Raw genomic sequence first — 27,529 nt, forward strand, 5'->3', positions numbered from 1 at the left:
TTTATAAATTTTAAGCAAGTAAAGACAAAAACTAACACGCAAAAACACGTCTTCCACCTTGATCTAGCTTTTATCCCAGCCCCACCCACTGCAAAATCTCATCGGTTCATAATTCTGCTCCACGGCTGTATTTTAAACATCAGATAGTTGATGTTTCCAGTCTAGAAAATATACCTAAAAATCTCTCACACATCCACAGCACAGGCGCCGATCCCTCGGAAATGCACGAGACAGGTCAGTATAATTTGGTGTAGAGGTCTTTACGGATACACTAATGGCGCTTTTCCATTGCATAGTACCCCATGGTTTGGGTCAGGTCGGGTTACTTTTGAAGGCATTTCTACTGGATTCAGTACGTAGTACCCAATCATTTTTTTAGCACCAACTCGGTTGGGATTCTAAGCGTGACGTGAAAACACTGAAGATCACTGATTGGTCTGAGAGAATCGTGACGAGCGTCATGCTAAACGCAATATTAGCTTGACCTTTGTGCTTGCGCTGTCTTGAGCAAGTCTATGCTTTGTTGTAAGTTCCCACACTCCCTTTTAGTGATGAATTGCAGGTTGAGAATCAGGAACACCATAACAGTGTTTTCCAGACTTGCGGTTTGTTGGCGGCACATTTGCGACGCGAACGTCCGCATTTAAGGCATTTGGCAACTTATATGAGGCTCAAAAGAGCGCGTCGACTGACGCCACGGGTGTTTGTACAAAAACTGTCATGTGAGATAGTGACAAACATCTATTTGTGGTGGTCAATTTTGATTTTGTGGCGGACTGAGAAACACATGAATGAATAGAAAACGTATAGCATTCCAACGACACTCTCATTTGTATGATGTCACAGCAGTAGGCAGGACAAATATAATGACACGCCTATAATCCCTCCCTCTCAAGTGTTACTGATCTCGATGGAAAAGCTAAACAAGCCAAAGTGAAGTGAGCTGACCCAATCTGACCCGTGGAGTACTATGTAATGTAAAAACGTCATTAGATCTGAAACCCGAGAGGGTTTCAAGTGTGCCTCGGGTATAATATTAGCGGCATCGGTCTCGGGTAATTTAAAATAAATGTATTTTTGCCGAACAGCACTGAGAACACTTGAACTATCTTGTGGGTGGGCTTACTGTGGGTTCGCAACAGATGCGAGTTTAACAATTTGCGCTAGTAGATTACATACAAAGTCAATGCAAAGACGCAATCAGACGCGTCCTTGCGCGGGGCAATGCGAATGACGCAAATTGGGTGGCACGATTGCCGCGAAAACACGCACTATTCGCCTCAAACGCACCTTCACAGAAGTGGAAAATATTCAACTCAAGCGAAAAATTTGAATGACACAAAGTTAAATCCCGCGAGTAATCTAGAGCGAACAACGCGATGCTACGCGTTTGGTGTGTACGTAGCATTAGAGTCCAACGCTTCCTTTGTTTGCCAAGAGCGCTTGCAACATGGCTGGCAGTAGGTAAATTTCATTGAGCCAGACCTGTCAATCAAATTTTAATGCGCATTGTAGCGGTTACCTTGGTGTCGTCGTCAGATAACCATAGAGGTTTCTTTCTATCTAACTGGTTCGTGCGGCGCTGCAGACTGCACACATCAGTGCCATTTACATTGGGGTCCAGTCAAGTTAGAAAAAAAATGCCACTCGGACTCGGGTCTAATTTTCTCTGGTTTGGTCTTATTTAAAAATATATATATTTATGCACATCGGGTAAAACGTGATTTGGGTCAGGTACATTTCTGGACCCATAAAGACCTCTAATTTGGTTTGCTCATTTGTGTTCAACTTCATGCAGAGCTGCACAGACCAATTGGTGTTTGACATTAAAGTACACAACACGGTCAACATGTGAACCGTACCGCAAAAGTGATTCGCGAGAAGACAGCTCTGTGTATGGTTTATACGTTCTTGGATCAAAACTTTAATGTCATAAGATAAAAATGTCTGCACGGCGCCACATGACCTTGAATAAAGCTCTTTGTGAGTTATGCGAGATGAGCGATAAGAATGGTATAAGGGGCAAAAAACCTAAAATATGGTTGAAAAGTTTGATTGCAGAAACATAAATCGGCACCCATGATCCTACTCACCATGTTATTGACGTTCTTCAGTATGTTGGTAAGTCCACTGATGACCAGAGAGAATTTGTATCTGGAGATGTTGATGAGACATTCCTTATTGTGCTCCGTGCTGATTTTCGTGTGAGTGTTCTGAACTACAACTTTAACAGGAAGCTGAAAGCAAACAAACATACAGCTAAGACTCCATCCTGGGAATTCATCATCAGAAGCTTCTGTTTTCAGTTTCAAAGCTACTTATTACACGGCACTCTAAAATGCTTGATTCTGATTGGCTGGTCGCTACATTCCAAGGTATGTTATTCCGATATAACAACCCCTCAAAACTAATAACACACGGTAACCAGGGTGATGCCAATCATTTTAATATTAAACAAAAATTAATAACATACAAATGATTAAACCAAATAGTATGCTTGTGACATTTGAATGTCTTATCTTAAAGAGATAGTTTACCAAAAAAAGAAAAATCTCATGTTGTTACAAACCTGTATACATTTCTTTGATCTGCTGAACAAAAAAAAGAAGATATTTTGAAAAAAAAAAAAAAAGATCTCGGGCACTACTGATTTCCATAGTATTATTATTTCCTATTATGAAAGTCAATGGTGCCCCAGATCATCTTGTCTAAAACGTTTGTAACAGCTGGAGTTAATGTTCACAGAATTTTCATTTTTGGGTGAACTATCCCTTTAAGAAGTCTACTTATATATTTCAGTTTAAGAACTAATAGCTAACAGACACATAAAACAACCTTTTAAGTTGAATGCAGTGCTAAAAATTACTAAATAAAAAAAGCAGTTCTAGTATTATTAAACAGCTCGTAAATTGCTAAAGTCAACTGCCAATACAAAATCCCATTTTAGGATTATCCAAATCTTAGGTGAGGCTTAGCATCATGAAACCCCCCTAATCCCTGCTGAGCTGCAATCAATGTGCAATGATCCCACCCGACCAACACAACCGAACCCCCCTCCACCTGTACTTGCCCCAACAGTTGGCTTTCAGTTTGCATATACTGGAAAAGCCAAATCTTGTGCAACAACCACAGGATTTCGCCCAGAGCGTAACGACGCAACATAGGAAGAACGGTTTTGTTTCAGTTTATTTGTTGTTGTAATACCTTTCACAACCTTGAGGGGCAGAAAAGGGTCTGTGCCCTTACTTGGATCAGTTAAACAAGGCCATAAAGCGATAGCTCATCCCAAAATGAAAATGCTGTCATCATTTACTCGCACTCAAGTTGTTCCAAACCTGAATCGCACTCAAGTTGTTCTGCTAATATATTTGTAATCAAACAGGAAGAAGGAGCACCATTGACTTCCATAGTAGAAAAAAATACAATACTGGTGCTCAAAAACAGTTTAAATTATATAATGGTAAGTAACTTACAACAAAATTTCGATTTTTGTGTGAACAACCCTTTGAACTTCTAATGAGTATCTGTATTACTTGGGGTCAAACCAATGACCTTTGCACTGCTGATACAATGCACTACCAAGTGAGCTACAGTAATACAGAAGCCCATTAAATCAAAATGACATTATTCTCTTCCTCTGACCACATGATATTTCTGTCAATGTTTCTTTAGCTGTCTAGTAAAATTTTAGTCAAAATCTTCCGGACCTTTACAGTTTAAACTCTGACAGACACGTTTCTGCAGTTAAACTTTGTATAAAGAGGCCAAACAATTTGAGGAGGAAAAGCCACGCCAGATTGACCATTCACATTGCAGCATTCACTTGTCTGTGGTAAACAATGAGTTTAATTTGTAACATATAACCTGTTTCATAAAGACAACTGCAGGTTTAAACCGGTCGGTGGGATGCACTTTGAAAAGGGAAGGTGTCAGTGTTGCATAAACAAAATGCTGGTCATTCATTTGCAAAGTATTTCCTATATTTGTAAATATTAACCTAATGATGAAACTCTTTAAAAAAGGGTAGCTGTGTTAGTGCAACCATGTTGGTCTGGTTCAGTCTCTCAATAGTTTGGTTAATGTGATTTGATTACAATTTCCTGTGTCAACATCATTTACTTTCTTTCAAACCCATCATCATAGCCCCAACGTTGATATGTCAAATGTCTGTCATCATATCCTGCAAAATAAGTATCTTTTGATGGCCTATCAAAATTAGCCATGCTTGTGGTGCCAAATCAACACCGTGATTGGTGACATAAACGTAAAAAAATGCCAACTGCTCATAAAACTGCACGCACTCATTTTGACCAATCAAATGCTCTCTAGAACAAAAATGTAATGTCCCGATGTAACTTCTGACAAGACGCAAGGCAGCGTAGTGTATCTGTCTTGAATTGTTACATAAACTGAAGGCTGACTATTTCTGTCCTAACTAAACTTAGTTTTATTTAGAGATTTGCCTACTGCCATCATCAAGCCTGTTTTATGAATGCATTTGTATTTATGATTTCGGACATAACATTTAAAGAGATAGTTCACCCAAAAATAAAAAAATCTGTCATCATTTACTCACCCTGATGTGGTTCTAAACCGGAATAATTGAGTTTACTTATGCTAACACAAAATAAATGTTTTGATAAATGATGGCACCCATCATTGACTTCAATAGTATTTGTTTATCCTACTATGAAAGTCAATAGTTACCTTCAACTGTGTGGTTACGTCATTTTTCAAAATATCTTCTATTGTGTTCAACATAATAAAAAAACTCATACAGGTTTAAAACAACATGAGGGTGAGTAAATGATGACAGATTTTTTTTTAAGTTTGACTCAATACTTGCAAATGCTACACACTAGATACTTCTCCAAAACAAAAACAGTACATACTTTTTTTATGACATCGTTTAAGTAAGGTGGGATACAGTGTATGACTCTTAGTGTTGATGTATGATTAGAGTAGTGGTTGATTTTGCTCCACCAAATCATGACCCTATGATTTTAGGGGTCATTCTTCGTTTAGGGTCAGGACTACGATTAGTCGAGAAGCATACTGATCCAGGACCATCTGATAAACAAGGCCACTTTCTCGTGCATTTAACCTAAACATGACAGCAGCATCCGAATCATAGGTGGATGCGCAGCTGCCGCTCGGAAAAGCTCGGAGCTGCGTGCAGCGGCTGCGTGACTCCGCAGGTCGGAACGCATCTGTGCAGACGTTCATAGATGTTTACATGAGCTTCTGACCTGTTCGTCGAAACGGGTGATGACGGCCTGGACCCACTCCACGGGCTTCTGCGCCGCCATGGCCGCTCACGCCTGCACCTCCGCCGCGGATGATGATGATGATAGTGAGGAAGAGGAGGAGAGGAGGACGCCTTTCCCGCCGTCTGCGACCCCTGCGGTCCCTGATCCGTGCCGCGCTGAGGGCCGATCGAGGGGCGGCTTTGTGTTCGCTCTGCTCGGTGTCAGAAACAGCAGCATGCCGCCATGACAGTGCCGGAAGTTTGAATCCTCCGATCCAACGAAGCAGCAGCAGCAGAACAGCGGTGCAGATGAGAGATGACGGCACGACTGCGCATGCGCGCGCGCTGAAAGGGGGAGTGTGTGTGCGTGTGTGTGCGTGTGCGTGTGCGTGCGTGCGTGTGTGTGTGTGTGTGTGTGTGTGTGTGTGTGTGTATGAGAGAGAGAGAGAGAGAGAGAGAGAGAGAGAGAGCGAGAGAGAGAGAGAGAGAGAGAGAGAGAGATTTTATATTTTTAAATTACAGGACCATTGAGGCCACACCCCCTGCATGTAGGCTACTTACATTCTTCCATAACATTCACAGACAATTTCTTGAATTCTGCACACAAAATAATGTCAAAATGTTTTCACATAAATTACAGACATTTGATTAAAACTTCCTTGTGCTGAGTGTAAGCTAGTGTGCAACAACATTATACCATTGTAAAGACAAATACATTGACTGATAAAACATTTAGGTGAGATAATTTAAAAAGTAATGTTAATGTCTAAAATTGACCTTTCCCCTCACACACCCACTCCCCCTAAAATAAAAGAAATACTCCATATATCCATAAGGGGGGATTCCCCTCAATTTTCTTGACTACCACAGAAGCCACACTTTAACAGTTTAACTAGCAAATACCAAAATGTGTTCGTACAGTAGAATTCAAGCTGATAGAAGAGCAACTTTAACTGAAATAACCACTTGTTAAAACCGAGGTATGCAGCAAAGCATTTGTGAAGCCACAACACCCACAACCTTGAGGTGGGTGGGCTACAACAGCAGAAGACCCCACCGGGTACTACTCATCTCCACTGCAAATAGGAAAAAGAGGCTACAATTTGCACGAGCTCACCAAAATTGGACAGTTAAAGACTGGAAAAATGTTGCCTGGTCTGATGAGTCTCGATTTCTGTTGAGACATTCAGATGGTAAAGTCAGAATTCGGCGTAAACAGAATGAGAACATGGATCCATCATGCCTTGTTACCACTGTGCAGGCTGCTGGTGGTGGTGTAATGGTGTGGGGGATGTTTTCTTGGCACACTTTAGGCCCCTTAGTGTCAAATGGGCATCGTTTAAAAGCCACGGCCTACCTGAGGATTGTTTCTGACCATGTCCATCCCTTTATGACCACCATGTACCCATCCTCTGATGGCTACTTCCAGCAGGATAATACACCATGTCACAAAGCTCCAATCATTTCAAATTGGTTTCTTGAACATGACAATGAGTTCACTGTACTAAAATGGCCCCCACAGTCACCAGATCTCAACCCAATAGAGCATCTTTGGGATGTGGTGGAATGGGAGCTTTGTGCCCTGGATGTGCATCTCACAAATCTCTATCAACTGCAAGATGCTATCCTATCAATATGGGCCAACATTTCTAAAGAATTAAGGCAGTTCTGGTGGAATACAGTATTTATACCAGTTATACACTTATTCTCGGATTATTAATAAATATTTGTATATAAAATTATTTCACATGACTGAGTTTTAAGGTGAAAATGTATTTTAATAATAACAGAACATATGATCTCATGTGGACCCTTGTGGTAAAACCTGTCTTCCATACACGCAATTTTCCAGTCACATGCTGTAAAGGAAACAGATTCAAGAATCTGGAGAGAGAGAGGGGGGAGAGAGAGAGAGAGAAAGACAGAGAGAGAGAGAGAGAGAGAGAGAGAGAGAGCAGAATAAAGAAGAGCTTGTAGCAGACAATGTAAAGTGCTGTATAAGTTAAACTTAAATAGCATACTGAACATTGAATGCTCTCAGGCACAGAAAAATGTGAAGCTCTTTCTCAGACACAAAGCAAATCATTGTGAAGATCTCAGCAGTGAACAGTGTTGGGATGTTATGTGACTATGCTGTCAACAAGCTGTTGGGTTTACAGATGTTCTCATACTGATGGATGGGACTCATGTCAGCTGAATATTCTGATTCACATTTACAAATTATTCATCAACCTTCAAAGACGAATCTTCTTTAGTCGCAGGATTGACAAAAAACCTTTTAATTGAGTACACTTTATGAAACAGCAGGGAAATCATGTGACCCTACAGGATTTATCTCGGACTCAGTATTACTGCCCATATTGCCCATGCGTTGGTTTACCTGAACCCATCTATTTTTGTCAACAAGGTGGCCAGGATCCACTACACACTTCCAAGTAAACCTCAAGATGACTTAAAAGGGACATTTCACAAGACTTTTTTTAAGATTTCAAATAAATCTGTGGTGTCCCCAGAGTACGTATGTGAAGTTTTAGCTCAAAATATCATATATATAATTTATTATAGCATGTTCAAATTGACACTTTGTATGTGTAAGTAAAAATGTGTGTTTTTGGGTGTGTCCTTTTAAAAGCAAATGAGCTGATCTCTGCACTAAATGACAGTGCCGTGGTTGGATAGTGCAGATTTAGGGGTGGTTTTATCCCCTTTTGACATCACAAGGGGAGCCAAAATGACCTTGCAGAAAATGGTTTACCAAAACTAAATTACTGGGTTGACTTTTTTTTCACATTTTCTAGGTTGATAGAAACACTGGCGACCCAGCACTTGAACATGGAAAAAGTCAGATTTTCATGATATGTACCATTTAATAATTAAAATGAGCTCAAACAACTAAAAAGATATGTCCTGGTGTTTGGTAATTTTAATGTCAAATGTACATCTTTCCAGTTAGGGGAAGCACTAAATTTTTCTTCAAATATTGTGGTTGACAAGGGGTCTTCGATATAAAAAAAGATTAAATCCACTGCCATAGAGAAATTTTGTTGCAGTAAGACAGTGCCCCCTAGAGTTCTGTATAGTCATAACCATGATGAGAGATATAGAGATTGATATCCACTTCTTAAAATATTTAGAAGTCTGTAAATGATAAATTACAATTAAATATATGTACTATACGTCATTACTACTGAGTGTTCTTATAAAACGTACTAATATAAATCACGTGACAAGCTTGGTTTTATTGTCTTTCAAGGATGAAAACAGACACTGTGTACAGTAGCCACATGCAATACAAAAATATGACATGTATCGACCCATTTTAGAAAAAGTTTGCTTTACAGGTTTGTTTTTGTTATTTTACATGAAAAAATATAAAGAATATTTACATCTGGGATAGGACAGCAATACCTATTCAAAAATGTCATGATGTACAGTATATATATATATATATTTATATTAATATAAAATGTCCATTTAAATATTAAAGAATTCTGTTCATTGAATGTACAATAAATAAACCATATTTATACATAAATATTTTACATGTCATTCACATTTCCAAACCACAAAATCCAGTCTTATACAGAACAAACAAACAAACAAACACGCACCCTTTCACATTCACAACGTTACAAACACGCATGTTACACACAAACGCATGTATGCACAATTCAGGACCCATCCATCGTTCAGGTGAGAAGACATACACGCTTCTCTTCGGCTCATCCGTGCCAGATATAATAACTTAAAGAGGGCAAAGGTGAACGTATAATCCATTTAAATCTCATCAGCTTCGGAAAGCTGTCAGTTTGTACATTTAATAAAAATACACTGGACAGACCCTCACAACACATCCTAAACCAGGCATAACACAATAAAGTAGTACAGTAAATCTGAATTTACATTTTTATCTATCTTATCAGTTGTCACCACGTCAAACAATAAGGAACTGGATGTTTCGGCGATCACTTGGTTTCTGTGATGTTACGCTGTAAAGCGTCGACCACTGTGATATCTCATTGATCGACATAAAACATCAAATAAACTAGGCTGCATGAGTTGACCGATAGTTTGGTTAACGCCTGGTTAGGAAACAAATATTTCTCTCTTAAAAACAGAATTATTATTTGTGTCAGACACTGTGGAGGAAGTGTGAGAACTAAAGGTGTGAACTAAAGCATGAACCAGACGGTCCAATCAGAGACAGAATCCGCACATCACACAGGACTAAGAGGCACCAAGACCACGAAAGAGAGTGAGAGAGAGAGAAAGAGACTGAAGGAAAGCAGAGGTGCTTGGTGTAAATCTTCAATAAATCCAACAGGAAACGTGTCACATGACGTCACAAACCAGAGCAGGAGAGGAAGAGAAAAACCAGTTGTGCACTTCACACAAGAAAATGAACAAGGAATAAAAAGGCAAAGCCTTTCATTTCACTCGACTCCTCGATAGCCGCCCACCACCAAAACCCACCGAACCGAAAGTTAAGAGTTAGAGACGGAAGAGCAGACGATGGTTAGTTTTGTGAGTCCAGGAGAGGTCAGGCGTTCAGCGGGCATGCAAGGCAGAGCCGGGGTTTGAGGGTTTTGCATTGCACATTGTTGCAGGCACACAGCTACAACCTACACAGAGAAACGATACAGAAAGAGATAAAAGCAGATTAGGTTGCTAATAAGAGGGGACACTCCACTTTTTTTGAAAATATGCTCATTTTCCAGCTCTCCTAGAGTTAAACATTTGATTTTTACAGTTTTGGAATCCATTCAGCTGATCTCCGGGTCTGGCTGTACCACTTTTAGCATAGCTTAGCATAATCCATTGAATCTGATTAGACCATTAGCATCGCGCAAAAAAATAAGAGTTTCGATATTTTTCTTATTTAAAACTTGACTCTTCTGTAGTTACATCGTGTACTAAGAACGACAGAAAATTTAAAGTTGCAATTTTAGTAAATAAAATGTTTAACCCTTAGTAACTTTCAATAGCAGGGGACTATTTTCGGGCAGTGCGTAATATCACTACGCCTGCTGCAGCCATGTTACAGCAGCAAAGTCCTTGATTATTACGCCAGAATGAGAGTATAGTTCTTAGACATATCTGCATAGAAATCACAACTTTTAATTTTCTGTTGGTCTTAGTACACGATGTAACTACAGAAGAGTCAAGTTTTAAATAGGAAAAATATTGAAACTCTTTGGTTATTTTTTAGCACGATGCTAATGGTCTAATCAGATTCAATGGATTATGCTAAGCTATGCTAAAAGTGCTAGCGCCAGACCTGGAGAACGGCTGAATGGATTTCAAAACGGTAAAAAACAAATATTTAACTCTAGGGGAGCTGGAAAATGAGCATTTTTTTTTAAAGTGGAGTGTCCCTTTAAGAAGAAACCTATTCACTGTAAAACCTAAAAGTTAACTCAACTCAAACCATTTAAGTAAACCGGTTGCATTAGTTTTAAAACACATATTTAAGTACTGTAAACTTAAACAAATTGAATCATATGCAGTTATGCACTTATATTTAAGTTCACACTACTTAAATATAAGACTCAAGTTCAAAGTACTTAAATGTATGTGTTTTAAAACTTAAATGGTCTAATGCAACCGGTTTACTTAAATGGTTTGAGTTAAGTTAACTGTTAGGTTTTAAGCAGTGAATGTTTTAAAAGATTAACAGATAAGTTAAAAGGATAGTTCACCCAAAAATTAAAACTCATAGTCATATATCAAGTCATAAATTACTCACCCTCATGTTGTTTTAGACCTGTATGAATTTCATTTTTCTGATGAACACAAAAGAAGATATTTTGATAAATGATGGTAAGCACACAGCACACTTATTTTATTAAAATATTTGTATCATCGTTTATCACAATATTTCCATAGTATTAATTTTCGTACTATGGAAGTCAATGGTTTTCCAGCAGCTGCGTGCTTACCATCATTTATAAAAATTTCTTCTTTTGTGTTCAGTAGAAAAAAGAAATTAATACAGGTCTAAAACAGTAAATTACGGGTCAACCAAAGCAAAGCAATTTTTAAATACATCTAGCAAAAAATGATAATTAAAAATATATATATATTGTTGCCAGAGATGCCCATGAGAACATCAGACAGGTAATGCCCATAAAGAACAAGATGGTGGAAACCACACCTGGTGAAGAAACAACTGGACAAGCAATATTAGAAAACTGATACACGGCAATAACTTTCGAGGTCATCTCTACAGTTGTTTCCGATTTCGTCCGTTTCGTCACCTGTACTGTATATCCTCTTTTAAAACTGTGTCCCAGACTAGGATACGTACTCTGCAGACTTCCAGAAGTGTCCAGGGTGAGACAGTCGCCGGTTCAGCTTGGGCAGCTTTTCCAGCATGTCTGCCAGCTGGGTGAACGTGGGTCGATTACGAGAGTCGTACGACCAGCAGGCGGACAGAATCTCCTGTGAGACGGAGAGAAAGCGTATAGTTAACATTTCCAAATTTTTACAATTACATGTTTTTATGCATTCTAATGGTATCTTGTATAACTGGATGTGATATCACATGGCAAGCCGTTGTCTTTACAAAAGTAATAAAAAAATATTTGATAAAACATCTAGAGGCAGTTTCCTGGACAGGGATTAGTTTAAACCAGGACTAGGCCTTCGTTTAATAAGAAAATATAACTAGTGTTAACAAACATGTCTTACAACAAACATTACGTGCATGGCATGCATTTTGAGACAAAAAAAGGGCACTGATGTATTTTAAGATATGTCAGTGCAAGTTGTTTTCAGTTTGGACAGCTCTTATATATCTTTTAGTCTAGGACTAGTCTAATCCCTGTCCGGAAAACCGCCCCATTGTGTGACCATGGCTTAATTTGCCTACATCATTCACTACATCATAAGGGGACATTTCACAAGACTTTTTTAAGATGTCAAATAAATCTTTGGTGTCTCCAGAGTATATATGTGAAGTTTGATCTCAAAATAACATATAGATAATTATTATAGCATGTTAAAATTGCCACTTTGTAGGTGTGACCAAAAATGTGCTGTTTTGGTTGTGTCCTTTTAAATGCAAATCAGCTGATATCTGCACTAAATGCCAGTGTCGTGGTTGAATAATGCATATAAAGGGGTGGTATTATTATAATAAGATCCCCTTTCTGACATCACAAGGGGAGCCATATTTCAATTACTAATTTTTTCACATGCTTGCAGAGAATGGTTTACCAAAACTAAGTTACTGGGTTGATCTTTTTCAAATTTTCTAGGTTGATAGAAGCACTGGGAAAATATAAATAAAAAATATATTATTTTGTGTATTTGGTCTAATGCAATACTTGGTTTAAAAAAGGTTTAAAAAGCATACTTTTTCACATACTGTACATTACTCACTACAAAAAAATACTTTCTTACTTAATGTATATTTTTCTTGGGGTTTTTTTGTAGAAATATCTAAAAATTATTTGATCTAAAATCAAGATGTTTTTTTTTGATGAGCAAAATGACTTTTGAAAATTAGTCTAGTTTTTAGACAAAAATAAACAACATAAAATTTAAGTGAATTTGTGCATATCTGCCAATGGGGTGATAAACTTATTCTTGAATTAAGTGTTTAAGAAAAAAAGTTAACTTATTTCAAGATTTTTTTTCTCACCCCATTGGCAAATATTCTTGCTTGTTTTAAGCCCAAATTCACTGAAATTGTATATTGGTTGTCTAAAAACTAGACTTATTTTCTTAAATCATTTTGCTCATCAAGAAAATACATCTTGATTTAATTTTTTTTTTTTATTTCTACTGAAAACAGGACAAAAATACTAAGTAAGAAAGTCAATTTTTGCAGTGCTGTTCCTCCTGCAAAAAATGATTTTCAAGAAAACGTTTTCTTAGTATTTTTGTAATGTTTTCAGTAAAAATATCAAAAAATTCTTAAATTAAGATGCTTTTTCTTAATGAGCAAAACGACCCAAGACTAAAAATATCAAATTGAAGTAATTTCGTGCATAAAACAAGCAAAAAAATCTGCCAATGGGGTAAGCAAAAAAATCTTACATTTTTTTCTTAAACACAAAATTCAAGAAAAATTCAAGAAAAATTGCTTACCCCATTGGCAGATTTTTTGCTTGTTTTATGCACAAAATCACTTCAATTTTATATTTTTGGTCTAAAAACTAGAATTATTTTTTTGGGTCGTTTTGCTCATCAAGAAAAAGCATCTTAATTTAAGAATTTTTAGATAATTTTTCTAAAAACAAGACAAAAATACTAAGAAATTTTTTCTTGACAATTTTTTTTGCAGTGTGTGGAGGCGTGGATAAGCCATCACTTTAGAAAGAATATCTCTTTGAGTTTGAGACTTTAATCTTTGTTAAACATTCATTTGTTAAACATTTGTCAAACATCATATGACCCCTTTAATACTTATTTATCTGAGTATTCTGTTGTTAGCTCCCACTTCAGTACTTCATCCAGGAACTACAATAGAAGGCATTTGCTTATGCAGAAAGCAAGGCAGCTTACTAGATTTTTTACACTTATCCACTATCATTCTGCTCACCCCAGCATGTTACGGTGGACAGACATATAATAAATGGGATTAAATGCAGCCCTCACCGTGACCTCCTTTCCTAAATTCATCTCAGCCAGGACCCTTCGGATGCCCTCTCCACTGCCCACCTGCCAGATGGTGGCCTCAACAGGTTGACTGGTGATGGGCCAGTCTCTGGCCTGCAGCTCATACCAAATGGTGCTAAAAGCAAGCAGCAAAAGACAGCAGGTAAGCGCCGCTCCTTTCGGTTCTGTGGGGGTTCGTGAACGCTGAAGTTATATTTCCTACCCGAAAGCATAAACATCAGCCGCGTTAGAAAACGGAAGCCTGTCCTCGTTGTTTCCCGGACTCATCTTGCGCACGATTTCCGGAGCCAGGTAGCAGATCCAACCGTGAGGAAGTTTCAACTCGTTTTCTCGTCTAAAGAGGCACCTGGGGTCAATACGGTGACGTGAAGCAAAAACGTACATTACCGTGAATGATGCGCAGACTTACCGGCCCTCCTGAACCACACCGGAGATCCCAAAAAGACCAAAATCAGTGATGATAACTTTGTTTGTGTCGTGAAAGACATTTTTCGATTTAAGATCCTTGTGGACGATTCCCTTAGCATGAAGGTAGCCCATTCCCTAAGGAAAAGAAAAACAGCTTTAATTTTTGGCAACTACACAAATTGTATATAAAACAAACAAACAAGAGTCACCTTCACGATTTCCTGTGCAATTTGTCGGGTCTTATTGATGTCCAGTGTGTTTTTTGTGTCTCTGACAACCGAATACAACGTCCGGCCTTTGCAAAAGCTGTTGGGAAGTTAAAGGATACAGTTTTTTAGTTTTCATACCGTACCATAATTCACAAAGGCAAGCTTATAATGTTAAGTTTAAGTTTATAAGTTAAGCCGTCGGGTTGGATTTCACAGGAATTGTCTGTTTTTTTCAATATGCAAGTATCAATGATGCGCGGGTCAATGTATAAACAACCCGCACCTGATCAACGTTTTCAACTAACCTGCCCGCAACTTGGGCCGCAAAAAAAAAAAAAAATATATATATATATGTATATATATATATATATATATATATATATATATATATATATATATTTTTTTTTTTTTTTTTTTTTTTTGCGTCCCAAAATATATATATTGTACCCGACCCGCTTCATGGCCCTCATTTTTAATAGTAGTAATTTTTAAAATAGTTAATTGGCATCTTTATTTTAACCGACCCGACCGACTGCGACCCGAATATCATTAAAAATATTATTGGATGACTTGTAATTGCGGGTGACCGCTCATTTTGGATCAACCTGGCCATCACTGGCAAGTATGTAAAGTAGCCTGCAATTTTGTGTTTCCAACAGAGATGGCGACAGAGAGGTAAAAGTTACAGCTTTAAAGGTGCAGTGTGTAACTTTTAGAAGGATCTCTTGACAGAAATGCAATATAATATACTTAACAACATTATCAGTGGTGTATAAAGACCTTACAAAATTAACTGTAATGTTTTTATTATTACCTTGGAATGAGACGTTTTTATCTGCATACACCGCGGGTCCCCTAACATGGAAGTCGCCATTTTGCGCTGCCATATTTCTACAGTGGCCCTTAATGAACAAACTTTCCTACAGAGCGTGTTTTTTGTGACTACGTTGTCTCAAACAGTGAATTGTTTGTCCTGTGGCAGCTACCGTAGCCTCACTATGCATTACGAAAGGAAGGGGTGAGCTGTGGACTGAGCCGTTTATTTGCAATTCACAGTCTCACCACTAGATGCCGGTACAAATGTACACAGTGGACCTTTAATTTCCTTACAGGAAATTAATATGTATATATGAAGTTTTGACTGATACTGTAAACCCACATCAAGTACAGTACAAATATATTTTGAGATACCTGGTAATAATGGCGAGATGAGGTGGGGCCATGCACGCTCCCATAAACAGGACGACGTTTTCGTGACGCGTCTGTCTGTAGTTCATCACCTCCTTCTTGAAAAGCTTCAGGTGGTCCTGGTTGTTTCCATCGATCTCCAGGAGCCGAATAGCCACCTCACCATGCCAGCGACCGTGATGAACCCGACCCCATCGGCCCTTGCCGATGAGCTCCCCCAGGTCCAGCTGTTCGAATGGAATGTCCCACTCCTGCAGATACACGCTGGTCTGACTGGCTTTACGAGAGATCGGACCTCTCCAGTGCGTTCCTCCACGCGTGCTGGGCAGGTCGTCCAGCTCGTCGCCTTCGTATTCTCCCTCTGAGCCAGCAAGCAGTTCCTCCATATCCTCTTCTTCCTCGACCTCTTCGTCTTCTTCATCCACAGCTTCATCATCTTCCTCTTCTGCCTCGATTTCCTCTTCTTCCTCTTCCAGCTCCTGATAGAGAGGAATCAGAAACAAACAATGCTAGAAGTGCAGTATGTATACCACGCTAAGTAAAATAAAATAAAATTGGATCCTTTGTAAACCAAATGTGTTAAATGTATTTCTACACACACAGATCTCACCTCACGGTCTTCTTCCTCATCTTGTTCTGCGTGCATCTCCTCTTCTGAAGCATCGATCTCATTACTGTGAAGAAAAGGACCGCCGGTTCACTCTGATATAAGATTAAGAATCTAAATCTGAATTTTCAAAAGCTTTTGATTGACATTGTGTCATGCGTATTAATGATGTAATTTTATCTTCATTTCTGTTTTTGTTATTCGTGTCGTTTGTTTGCTATTTTTTTGTATGAATTTGATTATGTTGTGAAAAGCAAATTGGTCAACGGCCGTTGTTTTTAATTCTGCTATACAAATATATTGTCATTGAACAGATATTACTTACACCGTATCTGGTAGTACATCTGAATGAAGTACACTGGTATTGCACACATCTGTGTAAACAAAAAAAAGGATTACTGATATTGTTATTGTTCAGGTTTACAGTATATGCAGTGTTGAAAATCACCAGCAGGGGGCACATCATCAACTAACTAAACCACTCACACAAAGTTTTGCTTTGAAACCCAGATTTTACATTAAGGAGGGACCATCACATGCACCAAAATAATGCATGTACAATAAATAAAGCTTAAATAAATAAGTAGTAACAGTTATATTATTTACTGTTTCATTTAAGTTACTAAACGGTCATGTTTGCATGCTGCTGGGCATGTATTTCATTCATGCAAGCTAGTAGAGAAAGACAGATACCTCTAAAATTGCGTGCTAAAATTTATTAAACCTGACATCAAATGTACCATAACTTTTGTTTCTCAACTCAAATTGAGGGTTTTATGTTTAATAATAACCCTGAAATGAAATGAAATGAAAGCGTTTAAAATGTGGAAAGTACTGGGCTGATACACGTTAAAAGGCATTATAGGGATTTGTTATGTTTCATCTATTATGTACATATCTATATTTTTGAGTTAAAGGAAAACACCACTGTTTTTCAATATTTTACTATGTTCATACCTCAACTTAGATGAATTAATACATACATATCTTTATTCAATGTGGGCACGTAATCTTTGTACAGCGCGTCGTGAATGTGTTTGCATTTAGCCTAGCCTCATTCATTCCTAAGGATCCAAACAGGGGTGGTATGTATTAATTCAATAAGTTGAGGTGGTGTTTTCCTTTAAAGTGCACTGGCGCCCTTCATTTTATATTCGCTCCTGGCTGCCAGTATGGTGGCGTAAACATAATGGGCTCTATCTTACACCCGGCGCAATGCAGCGCAATGCGCGACGCAAGTGTCTTTCGCTAGTTTCCACTCTAGTTTTCACATTTAGCGCCGCGTTGTTTAAATAGCAAATGCATTTGCGCCCCCTTTTGCGCCCATGGGCGTTCTGGTCTGAAAACGAGGTGTGTTCAGGCGCATTGTTGGCGCGGTGCTATTTTGAGGCAACTAAAATAGACTACGCCATTGACCAACAAAAACCTGGTCTAAAGTCTAAAGTCAATGGCGCAATGTGTTTTATGTTATTTAAAGAGCGCATTAGTAAAATGCACCTATACACGGGAGGACAACGCGGGTTTGCTTATCACAAGGTACATAATGCGCAGCAGCACAAAAATGCTTTTAAATATGAAAGATTAAAGGATTGAATGTAAAAGATTATTATTGAATCTCTTGGACATAAATGAGGACAGATTATGAGACGTTAGAAGGCGCAAAGAGCTGCTTCACCTGCAGCCTGGTAAGTAAATAAATGCTTTGCTTTAAACAAATGCGTCTGTTTTTAAATGTTTTTTTTTAATGCTACCTCACGGATTTATTGTATATGATGACTGTGTACCTGTGGTGAGATGAGAAACATTTTTAAGTAATGCTTAAAAAAACTCTTTGCTAAAAAAAACGCTGTCCAAAGTGCTGAAACGTGAGGAGAGCCGTTTGTAAATTCTTTATCTCCTGTTTGTTACAAATAAAGTATTTTTAGAGTACAAACCTTATCGTACAAACCTTATTTTTGATGATATTGGATAGCCATACATTTAAAGCAATTAAAAGCCTGCTTTTTTACTTCTGTGACTAAAAGAAAACGGGTTTTAAAGGTTTTAATAAAAAAATAACAATTTCAATACAAGTGGAAAAACAACATAATTATTTAACATTAATCTTAAACTGGGGATCTTCTTCCTCCGCTTAGTTTTTCGGTTTACAAAGTCCGTCATCTAAATTGGGATTAGACATAGCGCCAGAGCAACTGGCTTTTAAAGGGAATGAGAGTTGTGACTCTCATTGGTTTACTGCACGTTACGCCCAAAATACTCCCATTACAATAGGACGAACCCTTTTCGACCATGCGCTCGGCGCAAAAACCATTTTCCCTGTCCTTAAATTAGCAAAAGTGGATTCGGACACGCCCATTTAGACGTTGCGCTGTGCGCTTTAGACAATGCGCTTAGATCGTTAAAATAGGGCCCAATGGGTCACGTGACATACGAACATCTATAGCGGTGCTCAATCTTGTTATATCCAACATCTGTGGTTTAATCACTGTTTTACAAATGCTAATCAACATGCAAAAAAAATACCTTTACTACACTGCAAAAAAAAAAAATTTTTCAAGAAAAAAAACTATTTTAATATTTTTGTCTTGTTTTCAGTAAAAATATCAAAAAATTCTTAAATTAAGATGCTTTTTCTTGATGAGCAAAATGACCCAAGAAAATAAGTCTAGTTTCTCTAGCAAAAATATCAAATTTAAGTGACTTTGTGCATAAATCAAGCTAAATAATCTGCCAATGGGGATTTTTTTTATGCACAAAATCACTTCAATTTGATATTTTTGGTCTAAAAACGTATTTTCTTGGGTCGTTTTGCTTATCAAGAAGAATACTAAGAATTTTTCTTGAAAATCCTTTTTTTACAGTGTACACTTTAACTAAAATAAACCATGGTTAATTTTCATAAGGGATGTCACAAATCAAGACTTTTTTGTCAAGTAAGAAGGAAGGACCTCTCAAATTTCTGAAAGTTATATTAGATTACTAATGGCTCAGCAAAAAAAGTCACGCAAAACAACTTGTGCTTTTTAACTCACCAGGGAAGATAAACTGCTGTCTGTGCTGAAAATAACAGGCAGCTTTGATATGATAAAGGACGACAGGAAGTGAAAGAGACAGGAAGTGGACAGAGAGAGACAGTCTGCGGTTATTGGTGATTTTACAAAGATGCTTTGCTTACATATGTGATTTATGTTAGACTCTTAAAGGGACAGTTCACCCCCCCAAAAAAACAACCTGTGATTATTTACTCTCACTCTGAACTTGTTCCAAACCTGTATAAATAAATAAAAAATGTTTGCACTATTAACTATTTATAATACCATAGTATTCTTTTTCCTACTATGGAAGTTAATGGTGCCCCAGATCTGTTTGGAAACACAATATTTTAAATTTTTTTGAGTGAACTATCCCTTTAAAGTTAGACTGTTACAAGCTAGAGGAAAAGTCTATAGTTTTTTCCAAACTCTCAACATGAAGACTCATCCAGATCATTCAACTATGCTGTCATAAAATATAACATATTTTGAAAGGTAGGGAACAACAGTTAGAGCTCATTTATTTTTGTCCAGGTGAGTGCATGTGTACAGGAGTTAATCATTAAACTGATGGCTCTAGGTTTATATCATTGTCTTTGTTCAGGTGCTCACCTGGAAAGTGGAAACGGTTGTCACGGTGACCCTTAGGGGAGGGGTTTGGGGGTGGGGTTACGCTAGGGGGGTTGCTCTGATGGAAGGGGGCGGGAGAAGAAGGCGTTGAGGATGTTGTGGAGGACGGATTACTGCTGGAATCCAGTTGATTCAGCACGGGCGGCTGATCCTGACAGAAACAGACCAGTTTGGTGGTGCAGAACAGCATGTAGCAATTTCTTCGAAGATCATTCATTAAGAATTCAGCTATGGATACTGTGCAGTAAATATTGCATTTACTGTATTACAGTATGTGAAATGGTAAATGCTATGCTATGCTAAACATTTTTTATCTACTAATATGTTTCATGTGCAATTCATCGAGGAACGTTCAAGATAAAGGTGCAATGTGGGACTTTAAAGGATTAGTTTATTTTCCAAAAAAAATCTAGATAATTTACTCACCACCATGTCCTCCAAAATGTTAATGTCTGTCTTTGTTAAGTCGAGAAGAAATAATGGTTTTGAGGAAAACATTCCAGGATTTTTCTAATTTTAATGGACTTTAATGGACCCCAACACTTAACAGTTATAATGCAGTTTAAAATTGCAGTTTCAAAGGACTCTAAACGATTTCAAACGAGGCATAAGGGTCTTCTCTAGATTTTTGGCAAGAACAATACAAAATATGCACTTTTAAACCACAACTTCTCTTCTTTCTCCGGCTGTGTGACGCACCAGCGGTTCATCCGTGACCTCTTGACGTTTTACGTGAGGTCGTGCTGGCGCGTCACACGACCGGAGGAAGACAAGAAGTTGTGGTTTAAAAGTCCATATTTTTTATTTTTCTTGCCAAAAATGACAATCGTTTCGCTAGATTGGGATCGTTTAGAGTCCTTTGAAACTGCAATTTTAAACTGCATTAAAACTGTTTAGTGTTGGGGTCCATTAAAGTCCATTAAAGTGAGGAAATCCTGGAATGTTTTCCTCAAAAAACATAATTTCTTTTCGACTGAACAAAGAAAGACATCAACATTTTGGATAACATGGTGGTGGGTAAATTATCTGGATTCTTTGTTAAGAAAATGGACTAATCCTTTAAGCAGCATCTAGTGGTGAGACTTTAAATTGCAACCAATGGCTCAGTCCACAGCTCACCCCTCCTTTCGAAATGCATAGTGAAGCTACGGTAGCCGCCTCAGGACAAACGTGTCATCGTCTGAGCCAGCATAGTAACAAAACGTGCTTTGTTTCTGATTCTTTTGTCTGTTTAGGGCTACTCAGGGTCCCATTTGTCCTACTTAGGGAACCTGTGGTGTATGTAGATAAAAACATCTCATTCTAAGGTACTAAAAATAAAACAGTTCATTTTGTGATGTATTTATACACCACTGATAATATATTGCATTTCTGTCAGAGGATCTTTCTAGTCCCACATTGCACCTTTAAGCAAAGGTAGTACAGTAGATTTTCTACTCATACAGAAATTTGACATATTGTACGTATTGTACATAACAAAAGGATGCTCGTATGCCATTTAGCTTATACATACATACCTTCTTTGTTATTGCCTTTGGCAGCGTCCCAAATTGCGGCGCTTCAGGTGGACGGTCCACAGGATTGTTGATATCAGATGGTACAGATTCTGTCCTGCGAATCTTTGTGACTGCAAGACACACAAAAAACCATTCAAACACTGTTTTGTCAGAAATTTGAGTTTGTCATATCAGAGATGAACTTACTGGGAAGGAATGAGATCCTGCAGGGTGGAGCTTCTTTAGTGCATTTGTTGTGACACTTTAACCTAAATGAAGACAAGCATGGAGGAATATTATGAGATGGAAAGAGTTAGTGAACGTGGTCACGCGAGTCGCGGTGATAACTCACCTGCAGTGTTTACACTTCACTCCGAAGATCATGTTCTTCTGACACACCTGACACGTCTGAGACAGCCAAGATTTTGTAGAGAACCTGTAAAGATACAAACCTTAATGCCTAGAGTTTACATGTTGGTACAAATATTACAATTATTACACAGCTTGCTTTTTCACTACTACTTTTGTAGCTTTTGGAGATATGGTAATGTTTTAGGTTTACTGGGTATCACTCTTAAAGGAACACGCAGACTTTTTAGAGACTTTAGCTTATTCACCATATCCCCCAAAGTAAGATAAGAAGATCTGTCTGACGCACCCACCGCTAGCCTAGCTTAGCACAAAGACTGGAAGTAAATGGCTCCAGCTAGCATACCAACATTTTCCTATTTATATGTTTGATTTGTATAGTCACAGCGTGTACAAAAAACAAGATCATATAAGAGACACACATCTTATAAACGTATACAAACTGGGAACTATTTTCTCTAAAGGCAAAGCACTGCTACTTGGGCGGAGAGATTTTGGAGCATTATTTTGTCACTTATTGGGAGCAGTATGCTAGCGGGAGCCTTTTACTAAGCTAGTCTAGCGGTGTGTGCATTAGACAGAGTTACGGCATGCACGGAGATGAAAAGGTATGTATGGAGGGACTCTGGGGGGATACGGCGAATAAGCTAAAGTCCCAAAAAGTTGGCTTGTTCCTTTAAAACATACAACTTAAATTATAGTACAGTATGTTTGTTTTTACAATTCCAAGTTGATCCACACAAATTAATCCATACACAAACTGGGGGATCGGCCATTTGATATCCGAAGTAAACCTACGCTGACGAAGGGAGAACATGCAAACGTCACACATTAAGGCCACCTGAGATAGCCGGGGTTTGAACTGCGGACCTTCCTTCTGGGAGGCAACAGTGCTACCCACCGCCCCAATCTATTTTATGTGTGTCAAACACAGTGATTACATCATTGTGCATCAGTACACAGCAAAATATGATGTAATGATACGTGTAAATTTTCATGCACAGCCTACAGAATGCAATTGCAGAATTTGGTTGTCATGGCAACATCAAGGCAATTTACATTTGCTCATTTGGCAGATGCTTTTATCCGAAGCGACTTACAAATGAGGGAGAATTCAACATTTTCTCTACACATAACCAAAGTTAACACACTTTTTCTTCAAGGTGCCGTAGCCATTGACTTCCATAGTAGAAAAAAACTAATATTATGGAAATATTATTGTGATCAATGACGAAAAATTGACGAAAAATTGGTACCCAATGAATTCCATCGTATTTGTTTTTCCTACTATGGAAGTCAACTGTTTCAATCAGCTGTGTGCTTACCATTATTTATCAAAATATTTTCTTTTGTGTTTATCAGATCAAAGAAATTCATACAGGTTTAAAAGAACAAGAGGATAAGAAAATGGTATGCAAATTAAGTTTTGGTAATTGGTAAAGATGGATAAGCGTGGTTACCTGTGAGTGACAGCCAGACCGATGTCTCTTCGCAACGCCTGAGGTGAATTGCGGTGGACGCTCACATTATCTAAAGAATTACAAAACATAGCAGAGAGAAAGGCTCAAACTTGATGGAAATGCACCTAATTCGCATGTTTTTCTTTTTTTGCAAATTTTAAACAGATTCGCTTCACGTTTGGATGGAAACCCAACTAATAATAATGATGAATCTATGGGAAAATGTAAGTTTTAAGTGTATGAACTCGTATCTTCAGAAGTGTCACATTCTGTTGTGAAGTTCAGGGTATCTTGACAGTCTAGTGGTTTAAAATTGTTAGATGTGGTCCACGTATAAAGACACATCATTGCAACAGTCTGATACACATGTGTGACTCATTGGCTCGGTTTCCAATGATGACTGTGTGAGTGTTGAGTGCAGGTGAGCGCTTCCTCTTCAAAATAACTTGTTGACCCGCCTGATCCGAATACAGCAGCCACTTAATACAGTCTGCTCTATTTCAGCTACAGATCTTCTGTTCAGTCAGGAACTCTTGAAATGTTGTAATTCCTAAACTCACTTCTCAGGCCGCTGTACTCCTCCTGAAGGGTTGGGGTGCCCGGAAGGGTGTACGGGGCCGTCGTGGGTGTCCCCACGGGGGTGCGGGCGGAGAGAATGGGTGAACGCGTCGAAGGGTCTTCACATCCGTTTCCATTAATCTGAACGTTGATGAACAGCTTGTTCTTCTTCACACACCTGAGGGCAACAAGAGATTTGTGTGTTTTGGGACTGCTTGTTGTGAATTTTAGTTTTTATTCATATTTTTGATGTTAATTTTTATAAAATTTTTAGTGATTTTGTTATGAGTTATGGAGCATATACACCAAAGCGTTTAAATGCGGCTGATAGCACCAGGTGGATGCCAACTGTGGGTGCTTGCCAGCGTTTCTTCAGCTAAGCACTTTGGTTGCTGTGATACTTCTGTTTTTTTTTCATTGTACGATGTGCCGGTTGGTTGTTGTGGTATTTGTCCCGCCCCTCCTCCACTGTGATTGGACAGTTGAGAAAAATAACATTAACCAAAAAAAATATTCAACTCTGGGCGCTCAGCGCTGAACATGGAAAAAACACCAGCTGCTGGCATTTTTTAAAAAGTGTGGTGTTTCCACTGTAAGCACTTGAAAACATACGACGGTCGTAGGCGAAAACGCCTTGGTGTACACGCCCACTTATTGTTTTTAACTCTTTCCCTGCCATTGACAAGATATCTCGTCAATTGAGAAATTTGCATGAAAAAACGTTCCTGATGAATTTATATAGCAATCTGTAGTACAGCGATTATCCACTGTAGATGGCACTTACCCATTTTATAAAAAACTGAAGATTTTTTTACTAATTTTAAAGTTTTGAAAATCGATCTGAATCTCATTTCTAACAAAATTCCTTCACAAAAACTGCAATTATTTCAGTTTTTTGCGATTTTTTTTATTAAGTGAGTTTATAAGCAGAGAAAAAATATATATAGGATGAAAGTTTTTTTCCTGTTTTGTTTGTTTGTTTATTGTTTGTTTGAAAGCAGAGGGTCTGTTTTTTCATTTGATTTATTTTTATGTTTATATATTTTTAGAAGAAACTTTTCCTAGAAGGCATATTGTGAAACTTTTGTGAAAATCACAAAAAAATGCTCGCGTCACGGGCAACTTTAAAAAAGGTTGGCAGGGAATGAGTTAAGTTGTTTATTTGTTTATTGTTTGTTTGAAAGCAGAGGGTCTGTTCTTTCATTTGATTTATTTATATGTTTATATATTTTTAGAAGAAACTTTTCCTAGAAGGCATTTTGTGAAACTTTTGTGAAAATCACAAAAAAATGCTCGCTTCACGGGCAACTTTAAAAAAGGTTGGCAGGGAATGAGTTAAGTTGTTTATTTGTTTATTGTTTGTTTGAAAGCAGAGGGTCTGTTCTTTCATTTGATTTATTTGTATGTTTATATATTTTTAGAAGAAACTTTTCCTGGAAGGCATTTTGTGAAACTTTTGTGAAAATCACAAAAAAATGCTCGCGTCACGGGCAACTTTAAAAAAGGTTGGCAGGGAATGAGTTAAGTTGTTTATTTGTTTATTGTTTGTTTGAAAGCAGAGGGTTTGTTCTTTCTTTTGATTTATTTGTATGTTTATATATTTTTAGAAGAAAATTTTCCTAGAAGGCATTTTGTGAAACTTTTGTGAAAATCACAAAAAAATGCTCGCGTCACGGGCAACTTTAAAAAAGGTTGGCAGGGAATGAGTTAAGTTGTTTATTTGTTTATTGTTTGTTTGAAAGCAGAGGGTCTGTTCTTTCATTTGATTTATTTGTATGTTTATATATTTTTAGAAGAAACTTTTCCTAGAAGGCATTTTGTGAAACTTTTGTGAAAATCACAAAAAAATGCTCGCGTCACGGGCAAATTTAAAAAAGGTTGGCAGGGAATGAGTTAAGTTGTTTATTTGTTTATTGTTTGTTTGAAAGCAGAGGGTCTGTTCTTTCATTTGATTTATTTTTATGTTTATATATTTTTAGAAGAAACTTTTCCTAGAAGGCATTTTGTGAAACTTTTGTGAAAATCACAAAAAAATGCTCGCGTCACGGGCAACTTTAAAAAAGGTTGGCAGGGAATGAGTTAAGTTGTTTATTTGTTTATTGTTTGTTTGAAAGCAGAGGGTCTGTTCTTTCATTTGATTTATTTGTATGTTTATATATTTTTAGAAGAAACTTTTCCTAGAAGGCATTTTGTGAAACTTTTGTGAAAATCACAAAAAAATGCTCGCGTCACGGGCAACTTTAAAAAAGGTTGGCAGGGAATGAGTTAAGTTGTTTATTTGTTTATTGTTTGTTTGAAAGCAGAGGGTCTGTTTTTTCATTTGATTTATTTGTATGTTTATATATTTTTAGAAGAAACTTTTCCTAGAAGGCATTTTGTGAAACTTTTGTGAAAATCACAAAAAAATGCTCGCGTCACGGGCAAATTTAAAAAAGGTTGGCAGGGAATGAGTTAAGTTGTTTATTTGTTTATTGTTTGTTTGAAAGCAGAGGGTCTGTTCTTTCATTTGATTTATTTTTATGTTTATATATTTTTAGAAGAAACTTTTCCTAGAAGGCATTTTGTGAAACTTTTGTGAAAATCACAAAAAAATGCTCGCGTCACGGGCAAATTTAAAAAAGGTTGGCAGGGAATGAGTTAAGTTGTTTATTTGTTTATTGTTTGTTTGAAAGCAGAGGGTCTGTTCTTTCATTTGATTTATTTTTATGTTTATATATTTTTAGAAGAAACTTTTCCTAGAAGGCATTTTGTGAAACTTTTGTGAAAATCACAAAAAAATGCTCGCGTCACGGGCAACTTTAAAAAAGGTTGGCAGGGAATGAGTTAAGTTGTTTATTTGTTTATTGTTTGTTTGAAAGCAGAGGGTCTGTTCTTTCATTTGATTTATTTGTATGTTTATATATTTTTAGAAGAAACTTTTCCTAGAAGGCATTTTGTGAAACTTTTGTGAAAATCACAAAAAAATGCTCGCGTCACGGGCAACTTTAAAAAAGGTTGGCAGGGAATGAGTTAAGTTGTTTATTTGTTTATTGTTTGTTTGAAAGCAGAGGGTCTGTTCTTTCATTTGATTTATTTGTATGTTTATATATTTTTAGAAGAAACTTTTCCTAGAAAGCATTTTGTGAAACTTTTGTGAAAATCACAAAAAATGCTCGCGCCGCGGGCAACTTTAAAAAAGGTTGGCGGGGAATGAGTTAAGAGAAAACACTTCCCTGCCAATGACGAGTATTTCCGGCTTTCCGCAATACCGCTATTGTTTAACAGGTGCCGCTCTTTCGCAACTTATAAACCCCGAAAGTATCGCCTTAGTGGCAAACAGCTGTATGTCCGTGTATGTTTTGAGGATCGCTCTGAATCTGCTGTCTACGAAAAGTCCTTACCAAAAATTTTATTGCTTTTTGCTCAAAATTTGATGTTTTTGAAGAAACCTACCAATATATGAGAGGTGATAAAAAGAGAGCTAATGAAAGTTGGATGAAACTTTTTTTGTTGTTGTTTGAAAGCAGATGATGTGTTCTTTCATTTGATATTTTCTGGAAGGCATTACACTTTTGGCTGACAACTTAAAAAAAAAAAAAGATTGGCAGGGAAAGAGTTAAAGGGACATGTCACAAGATTTTTTTAAGATGTAAAATAAATCCTTGGTGTCCCCAGAGTACATATGTAAAGTTTTAGCTCAAAATATCATTTACTGTAGAT

The 27,529-nt window shown here is 37.5% G+C and overlaps 2 protein-coding genes across 7 annotated transcripts in view; both read right to left on the reverse strand.

The window, feature by feature from the left end:
- Window positions 1–5,586, reverse strand: part of nf1b (neurofibromin 1b) — a 72,970-nt gene extending 67,384 nt beyond the window's left edge. For both annotated transcript variants that reach the window (XM_065260636.2, XM_065260629.2), the window contains exons 1-2: window positions 5,250–5,586; window positions 2,094–2,237 (exon numbers count right to left, since the gene is read on the reverse strand). In XM_065260636.2, the coding sequence (XP_065116708.1) occupies window positions 2,094–2,237; window positions 5,250–5,309 (204 nt within the window). In that variant the 5' untranslated portion in view covers window positions 5,310–5,586. The remainder of the gene's footprint in view (window positions 1–2,093; window positions 2,238–5,249) is intronic.
- A 2,881-nt stretch (window positions 5,587–8,467) lies between these two features.
- ksr1a (kinase suppressor of ras 1a) overlaps window positions 8,468–27,529 on the reverse strand; it is a 44,041-nt gene continuing 24,979 nt past the window's right edge. For 2 of the 5 annotated variants that reach the window (XR_012337769.1, XR_012337771.1), the window contains exons 5-20: window positions 23,833–24,008; window positions 23,273–23,342; window positions 21,796–21,879; window positions 21,651–21,712; window positions 21,465–21,574; window positions 19,930–20,098; window positions 19,318–19,359; window positions 16,611–16,659; window positions 16,289–16,352; window positions 15,682–16,157; window positions 14,491–14,587; window positions 14,283–14,416; window positions 14,076–14,207; window positions 13,853–13,988; window positions 10,995–11,689; window positions 8,468–9,870 (exon numbers count right to left, since the gene is read on the reverse strand). Coding sequence is in view for 1 of the 5 variants with exons in the window: in XM_065260605.2 (XP_065116677.1) it covers window positions 9,864–9,870; window positions 11,556–11,689; window positions 13,853–13,988; window positions 14,076–14,207; window positions 14,283–14,416; window positions 14,491–14,587; window positions 15,682–16,157; window positions 16,289–16,352; window positions 16,611–16,659; window positions 19,318–19,359; window positions 19,930–20,098; window positions 21,465–21,574; window positions 21,651–21,712; window positions 21,796–21,879; window positions 23,273–23,342; window positions 23,833–24,008 (1,942 nt within the window). In the remaining 4 variants the exon portion in view is untranslated. The remainder of the gene's footprint in view (window positions 9,871–10,994; window positions 11,690–13,852; window positions 13,989–14,075; window positions 14,208–14,282; window positions 14,417–14,490; window positions 14,588–15,681; window positions 16,158–16,288; window positions 16,353–16,610; window positions 16,660–19,317; window positions 19,360–19,929; window positions 20,099–21,464; window positions 21,575–21,650; window positions 21,713–21,795; window positions 21,880–23,272; window positions 23,343–23,832; window positions 24,009–27,529) is intronic. The other 3 variants (XR_010530440.2, XM_065260605.2, XR_012337770.1) reach the window with 3 other exon arrangements.

The sequence above is a fragment of the Paramisgurnus dabryanus genome, chromosome 10, assembly GCF_030506205.2.
Source record: "Paramisgurnus dabryanus chromosome 10, PD_genome_1.1, whole genome shotgun sequence".
In the NCBI taxonomy this organism is placed as follows: domain Eukaryota; kingdom Metazoa; phylum Chordata; class Actinopteri; order Cypriniformes; family Cobitidae; genus Paramisgurnus; species Paramisgurnus dabryanus.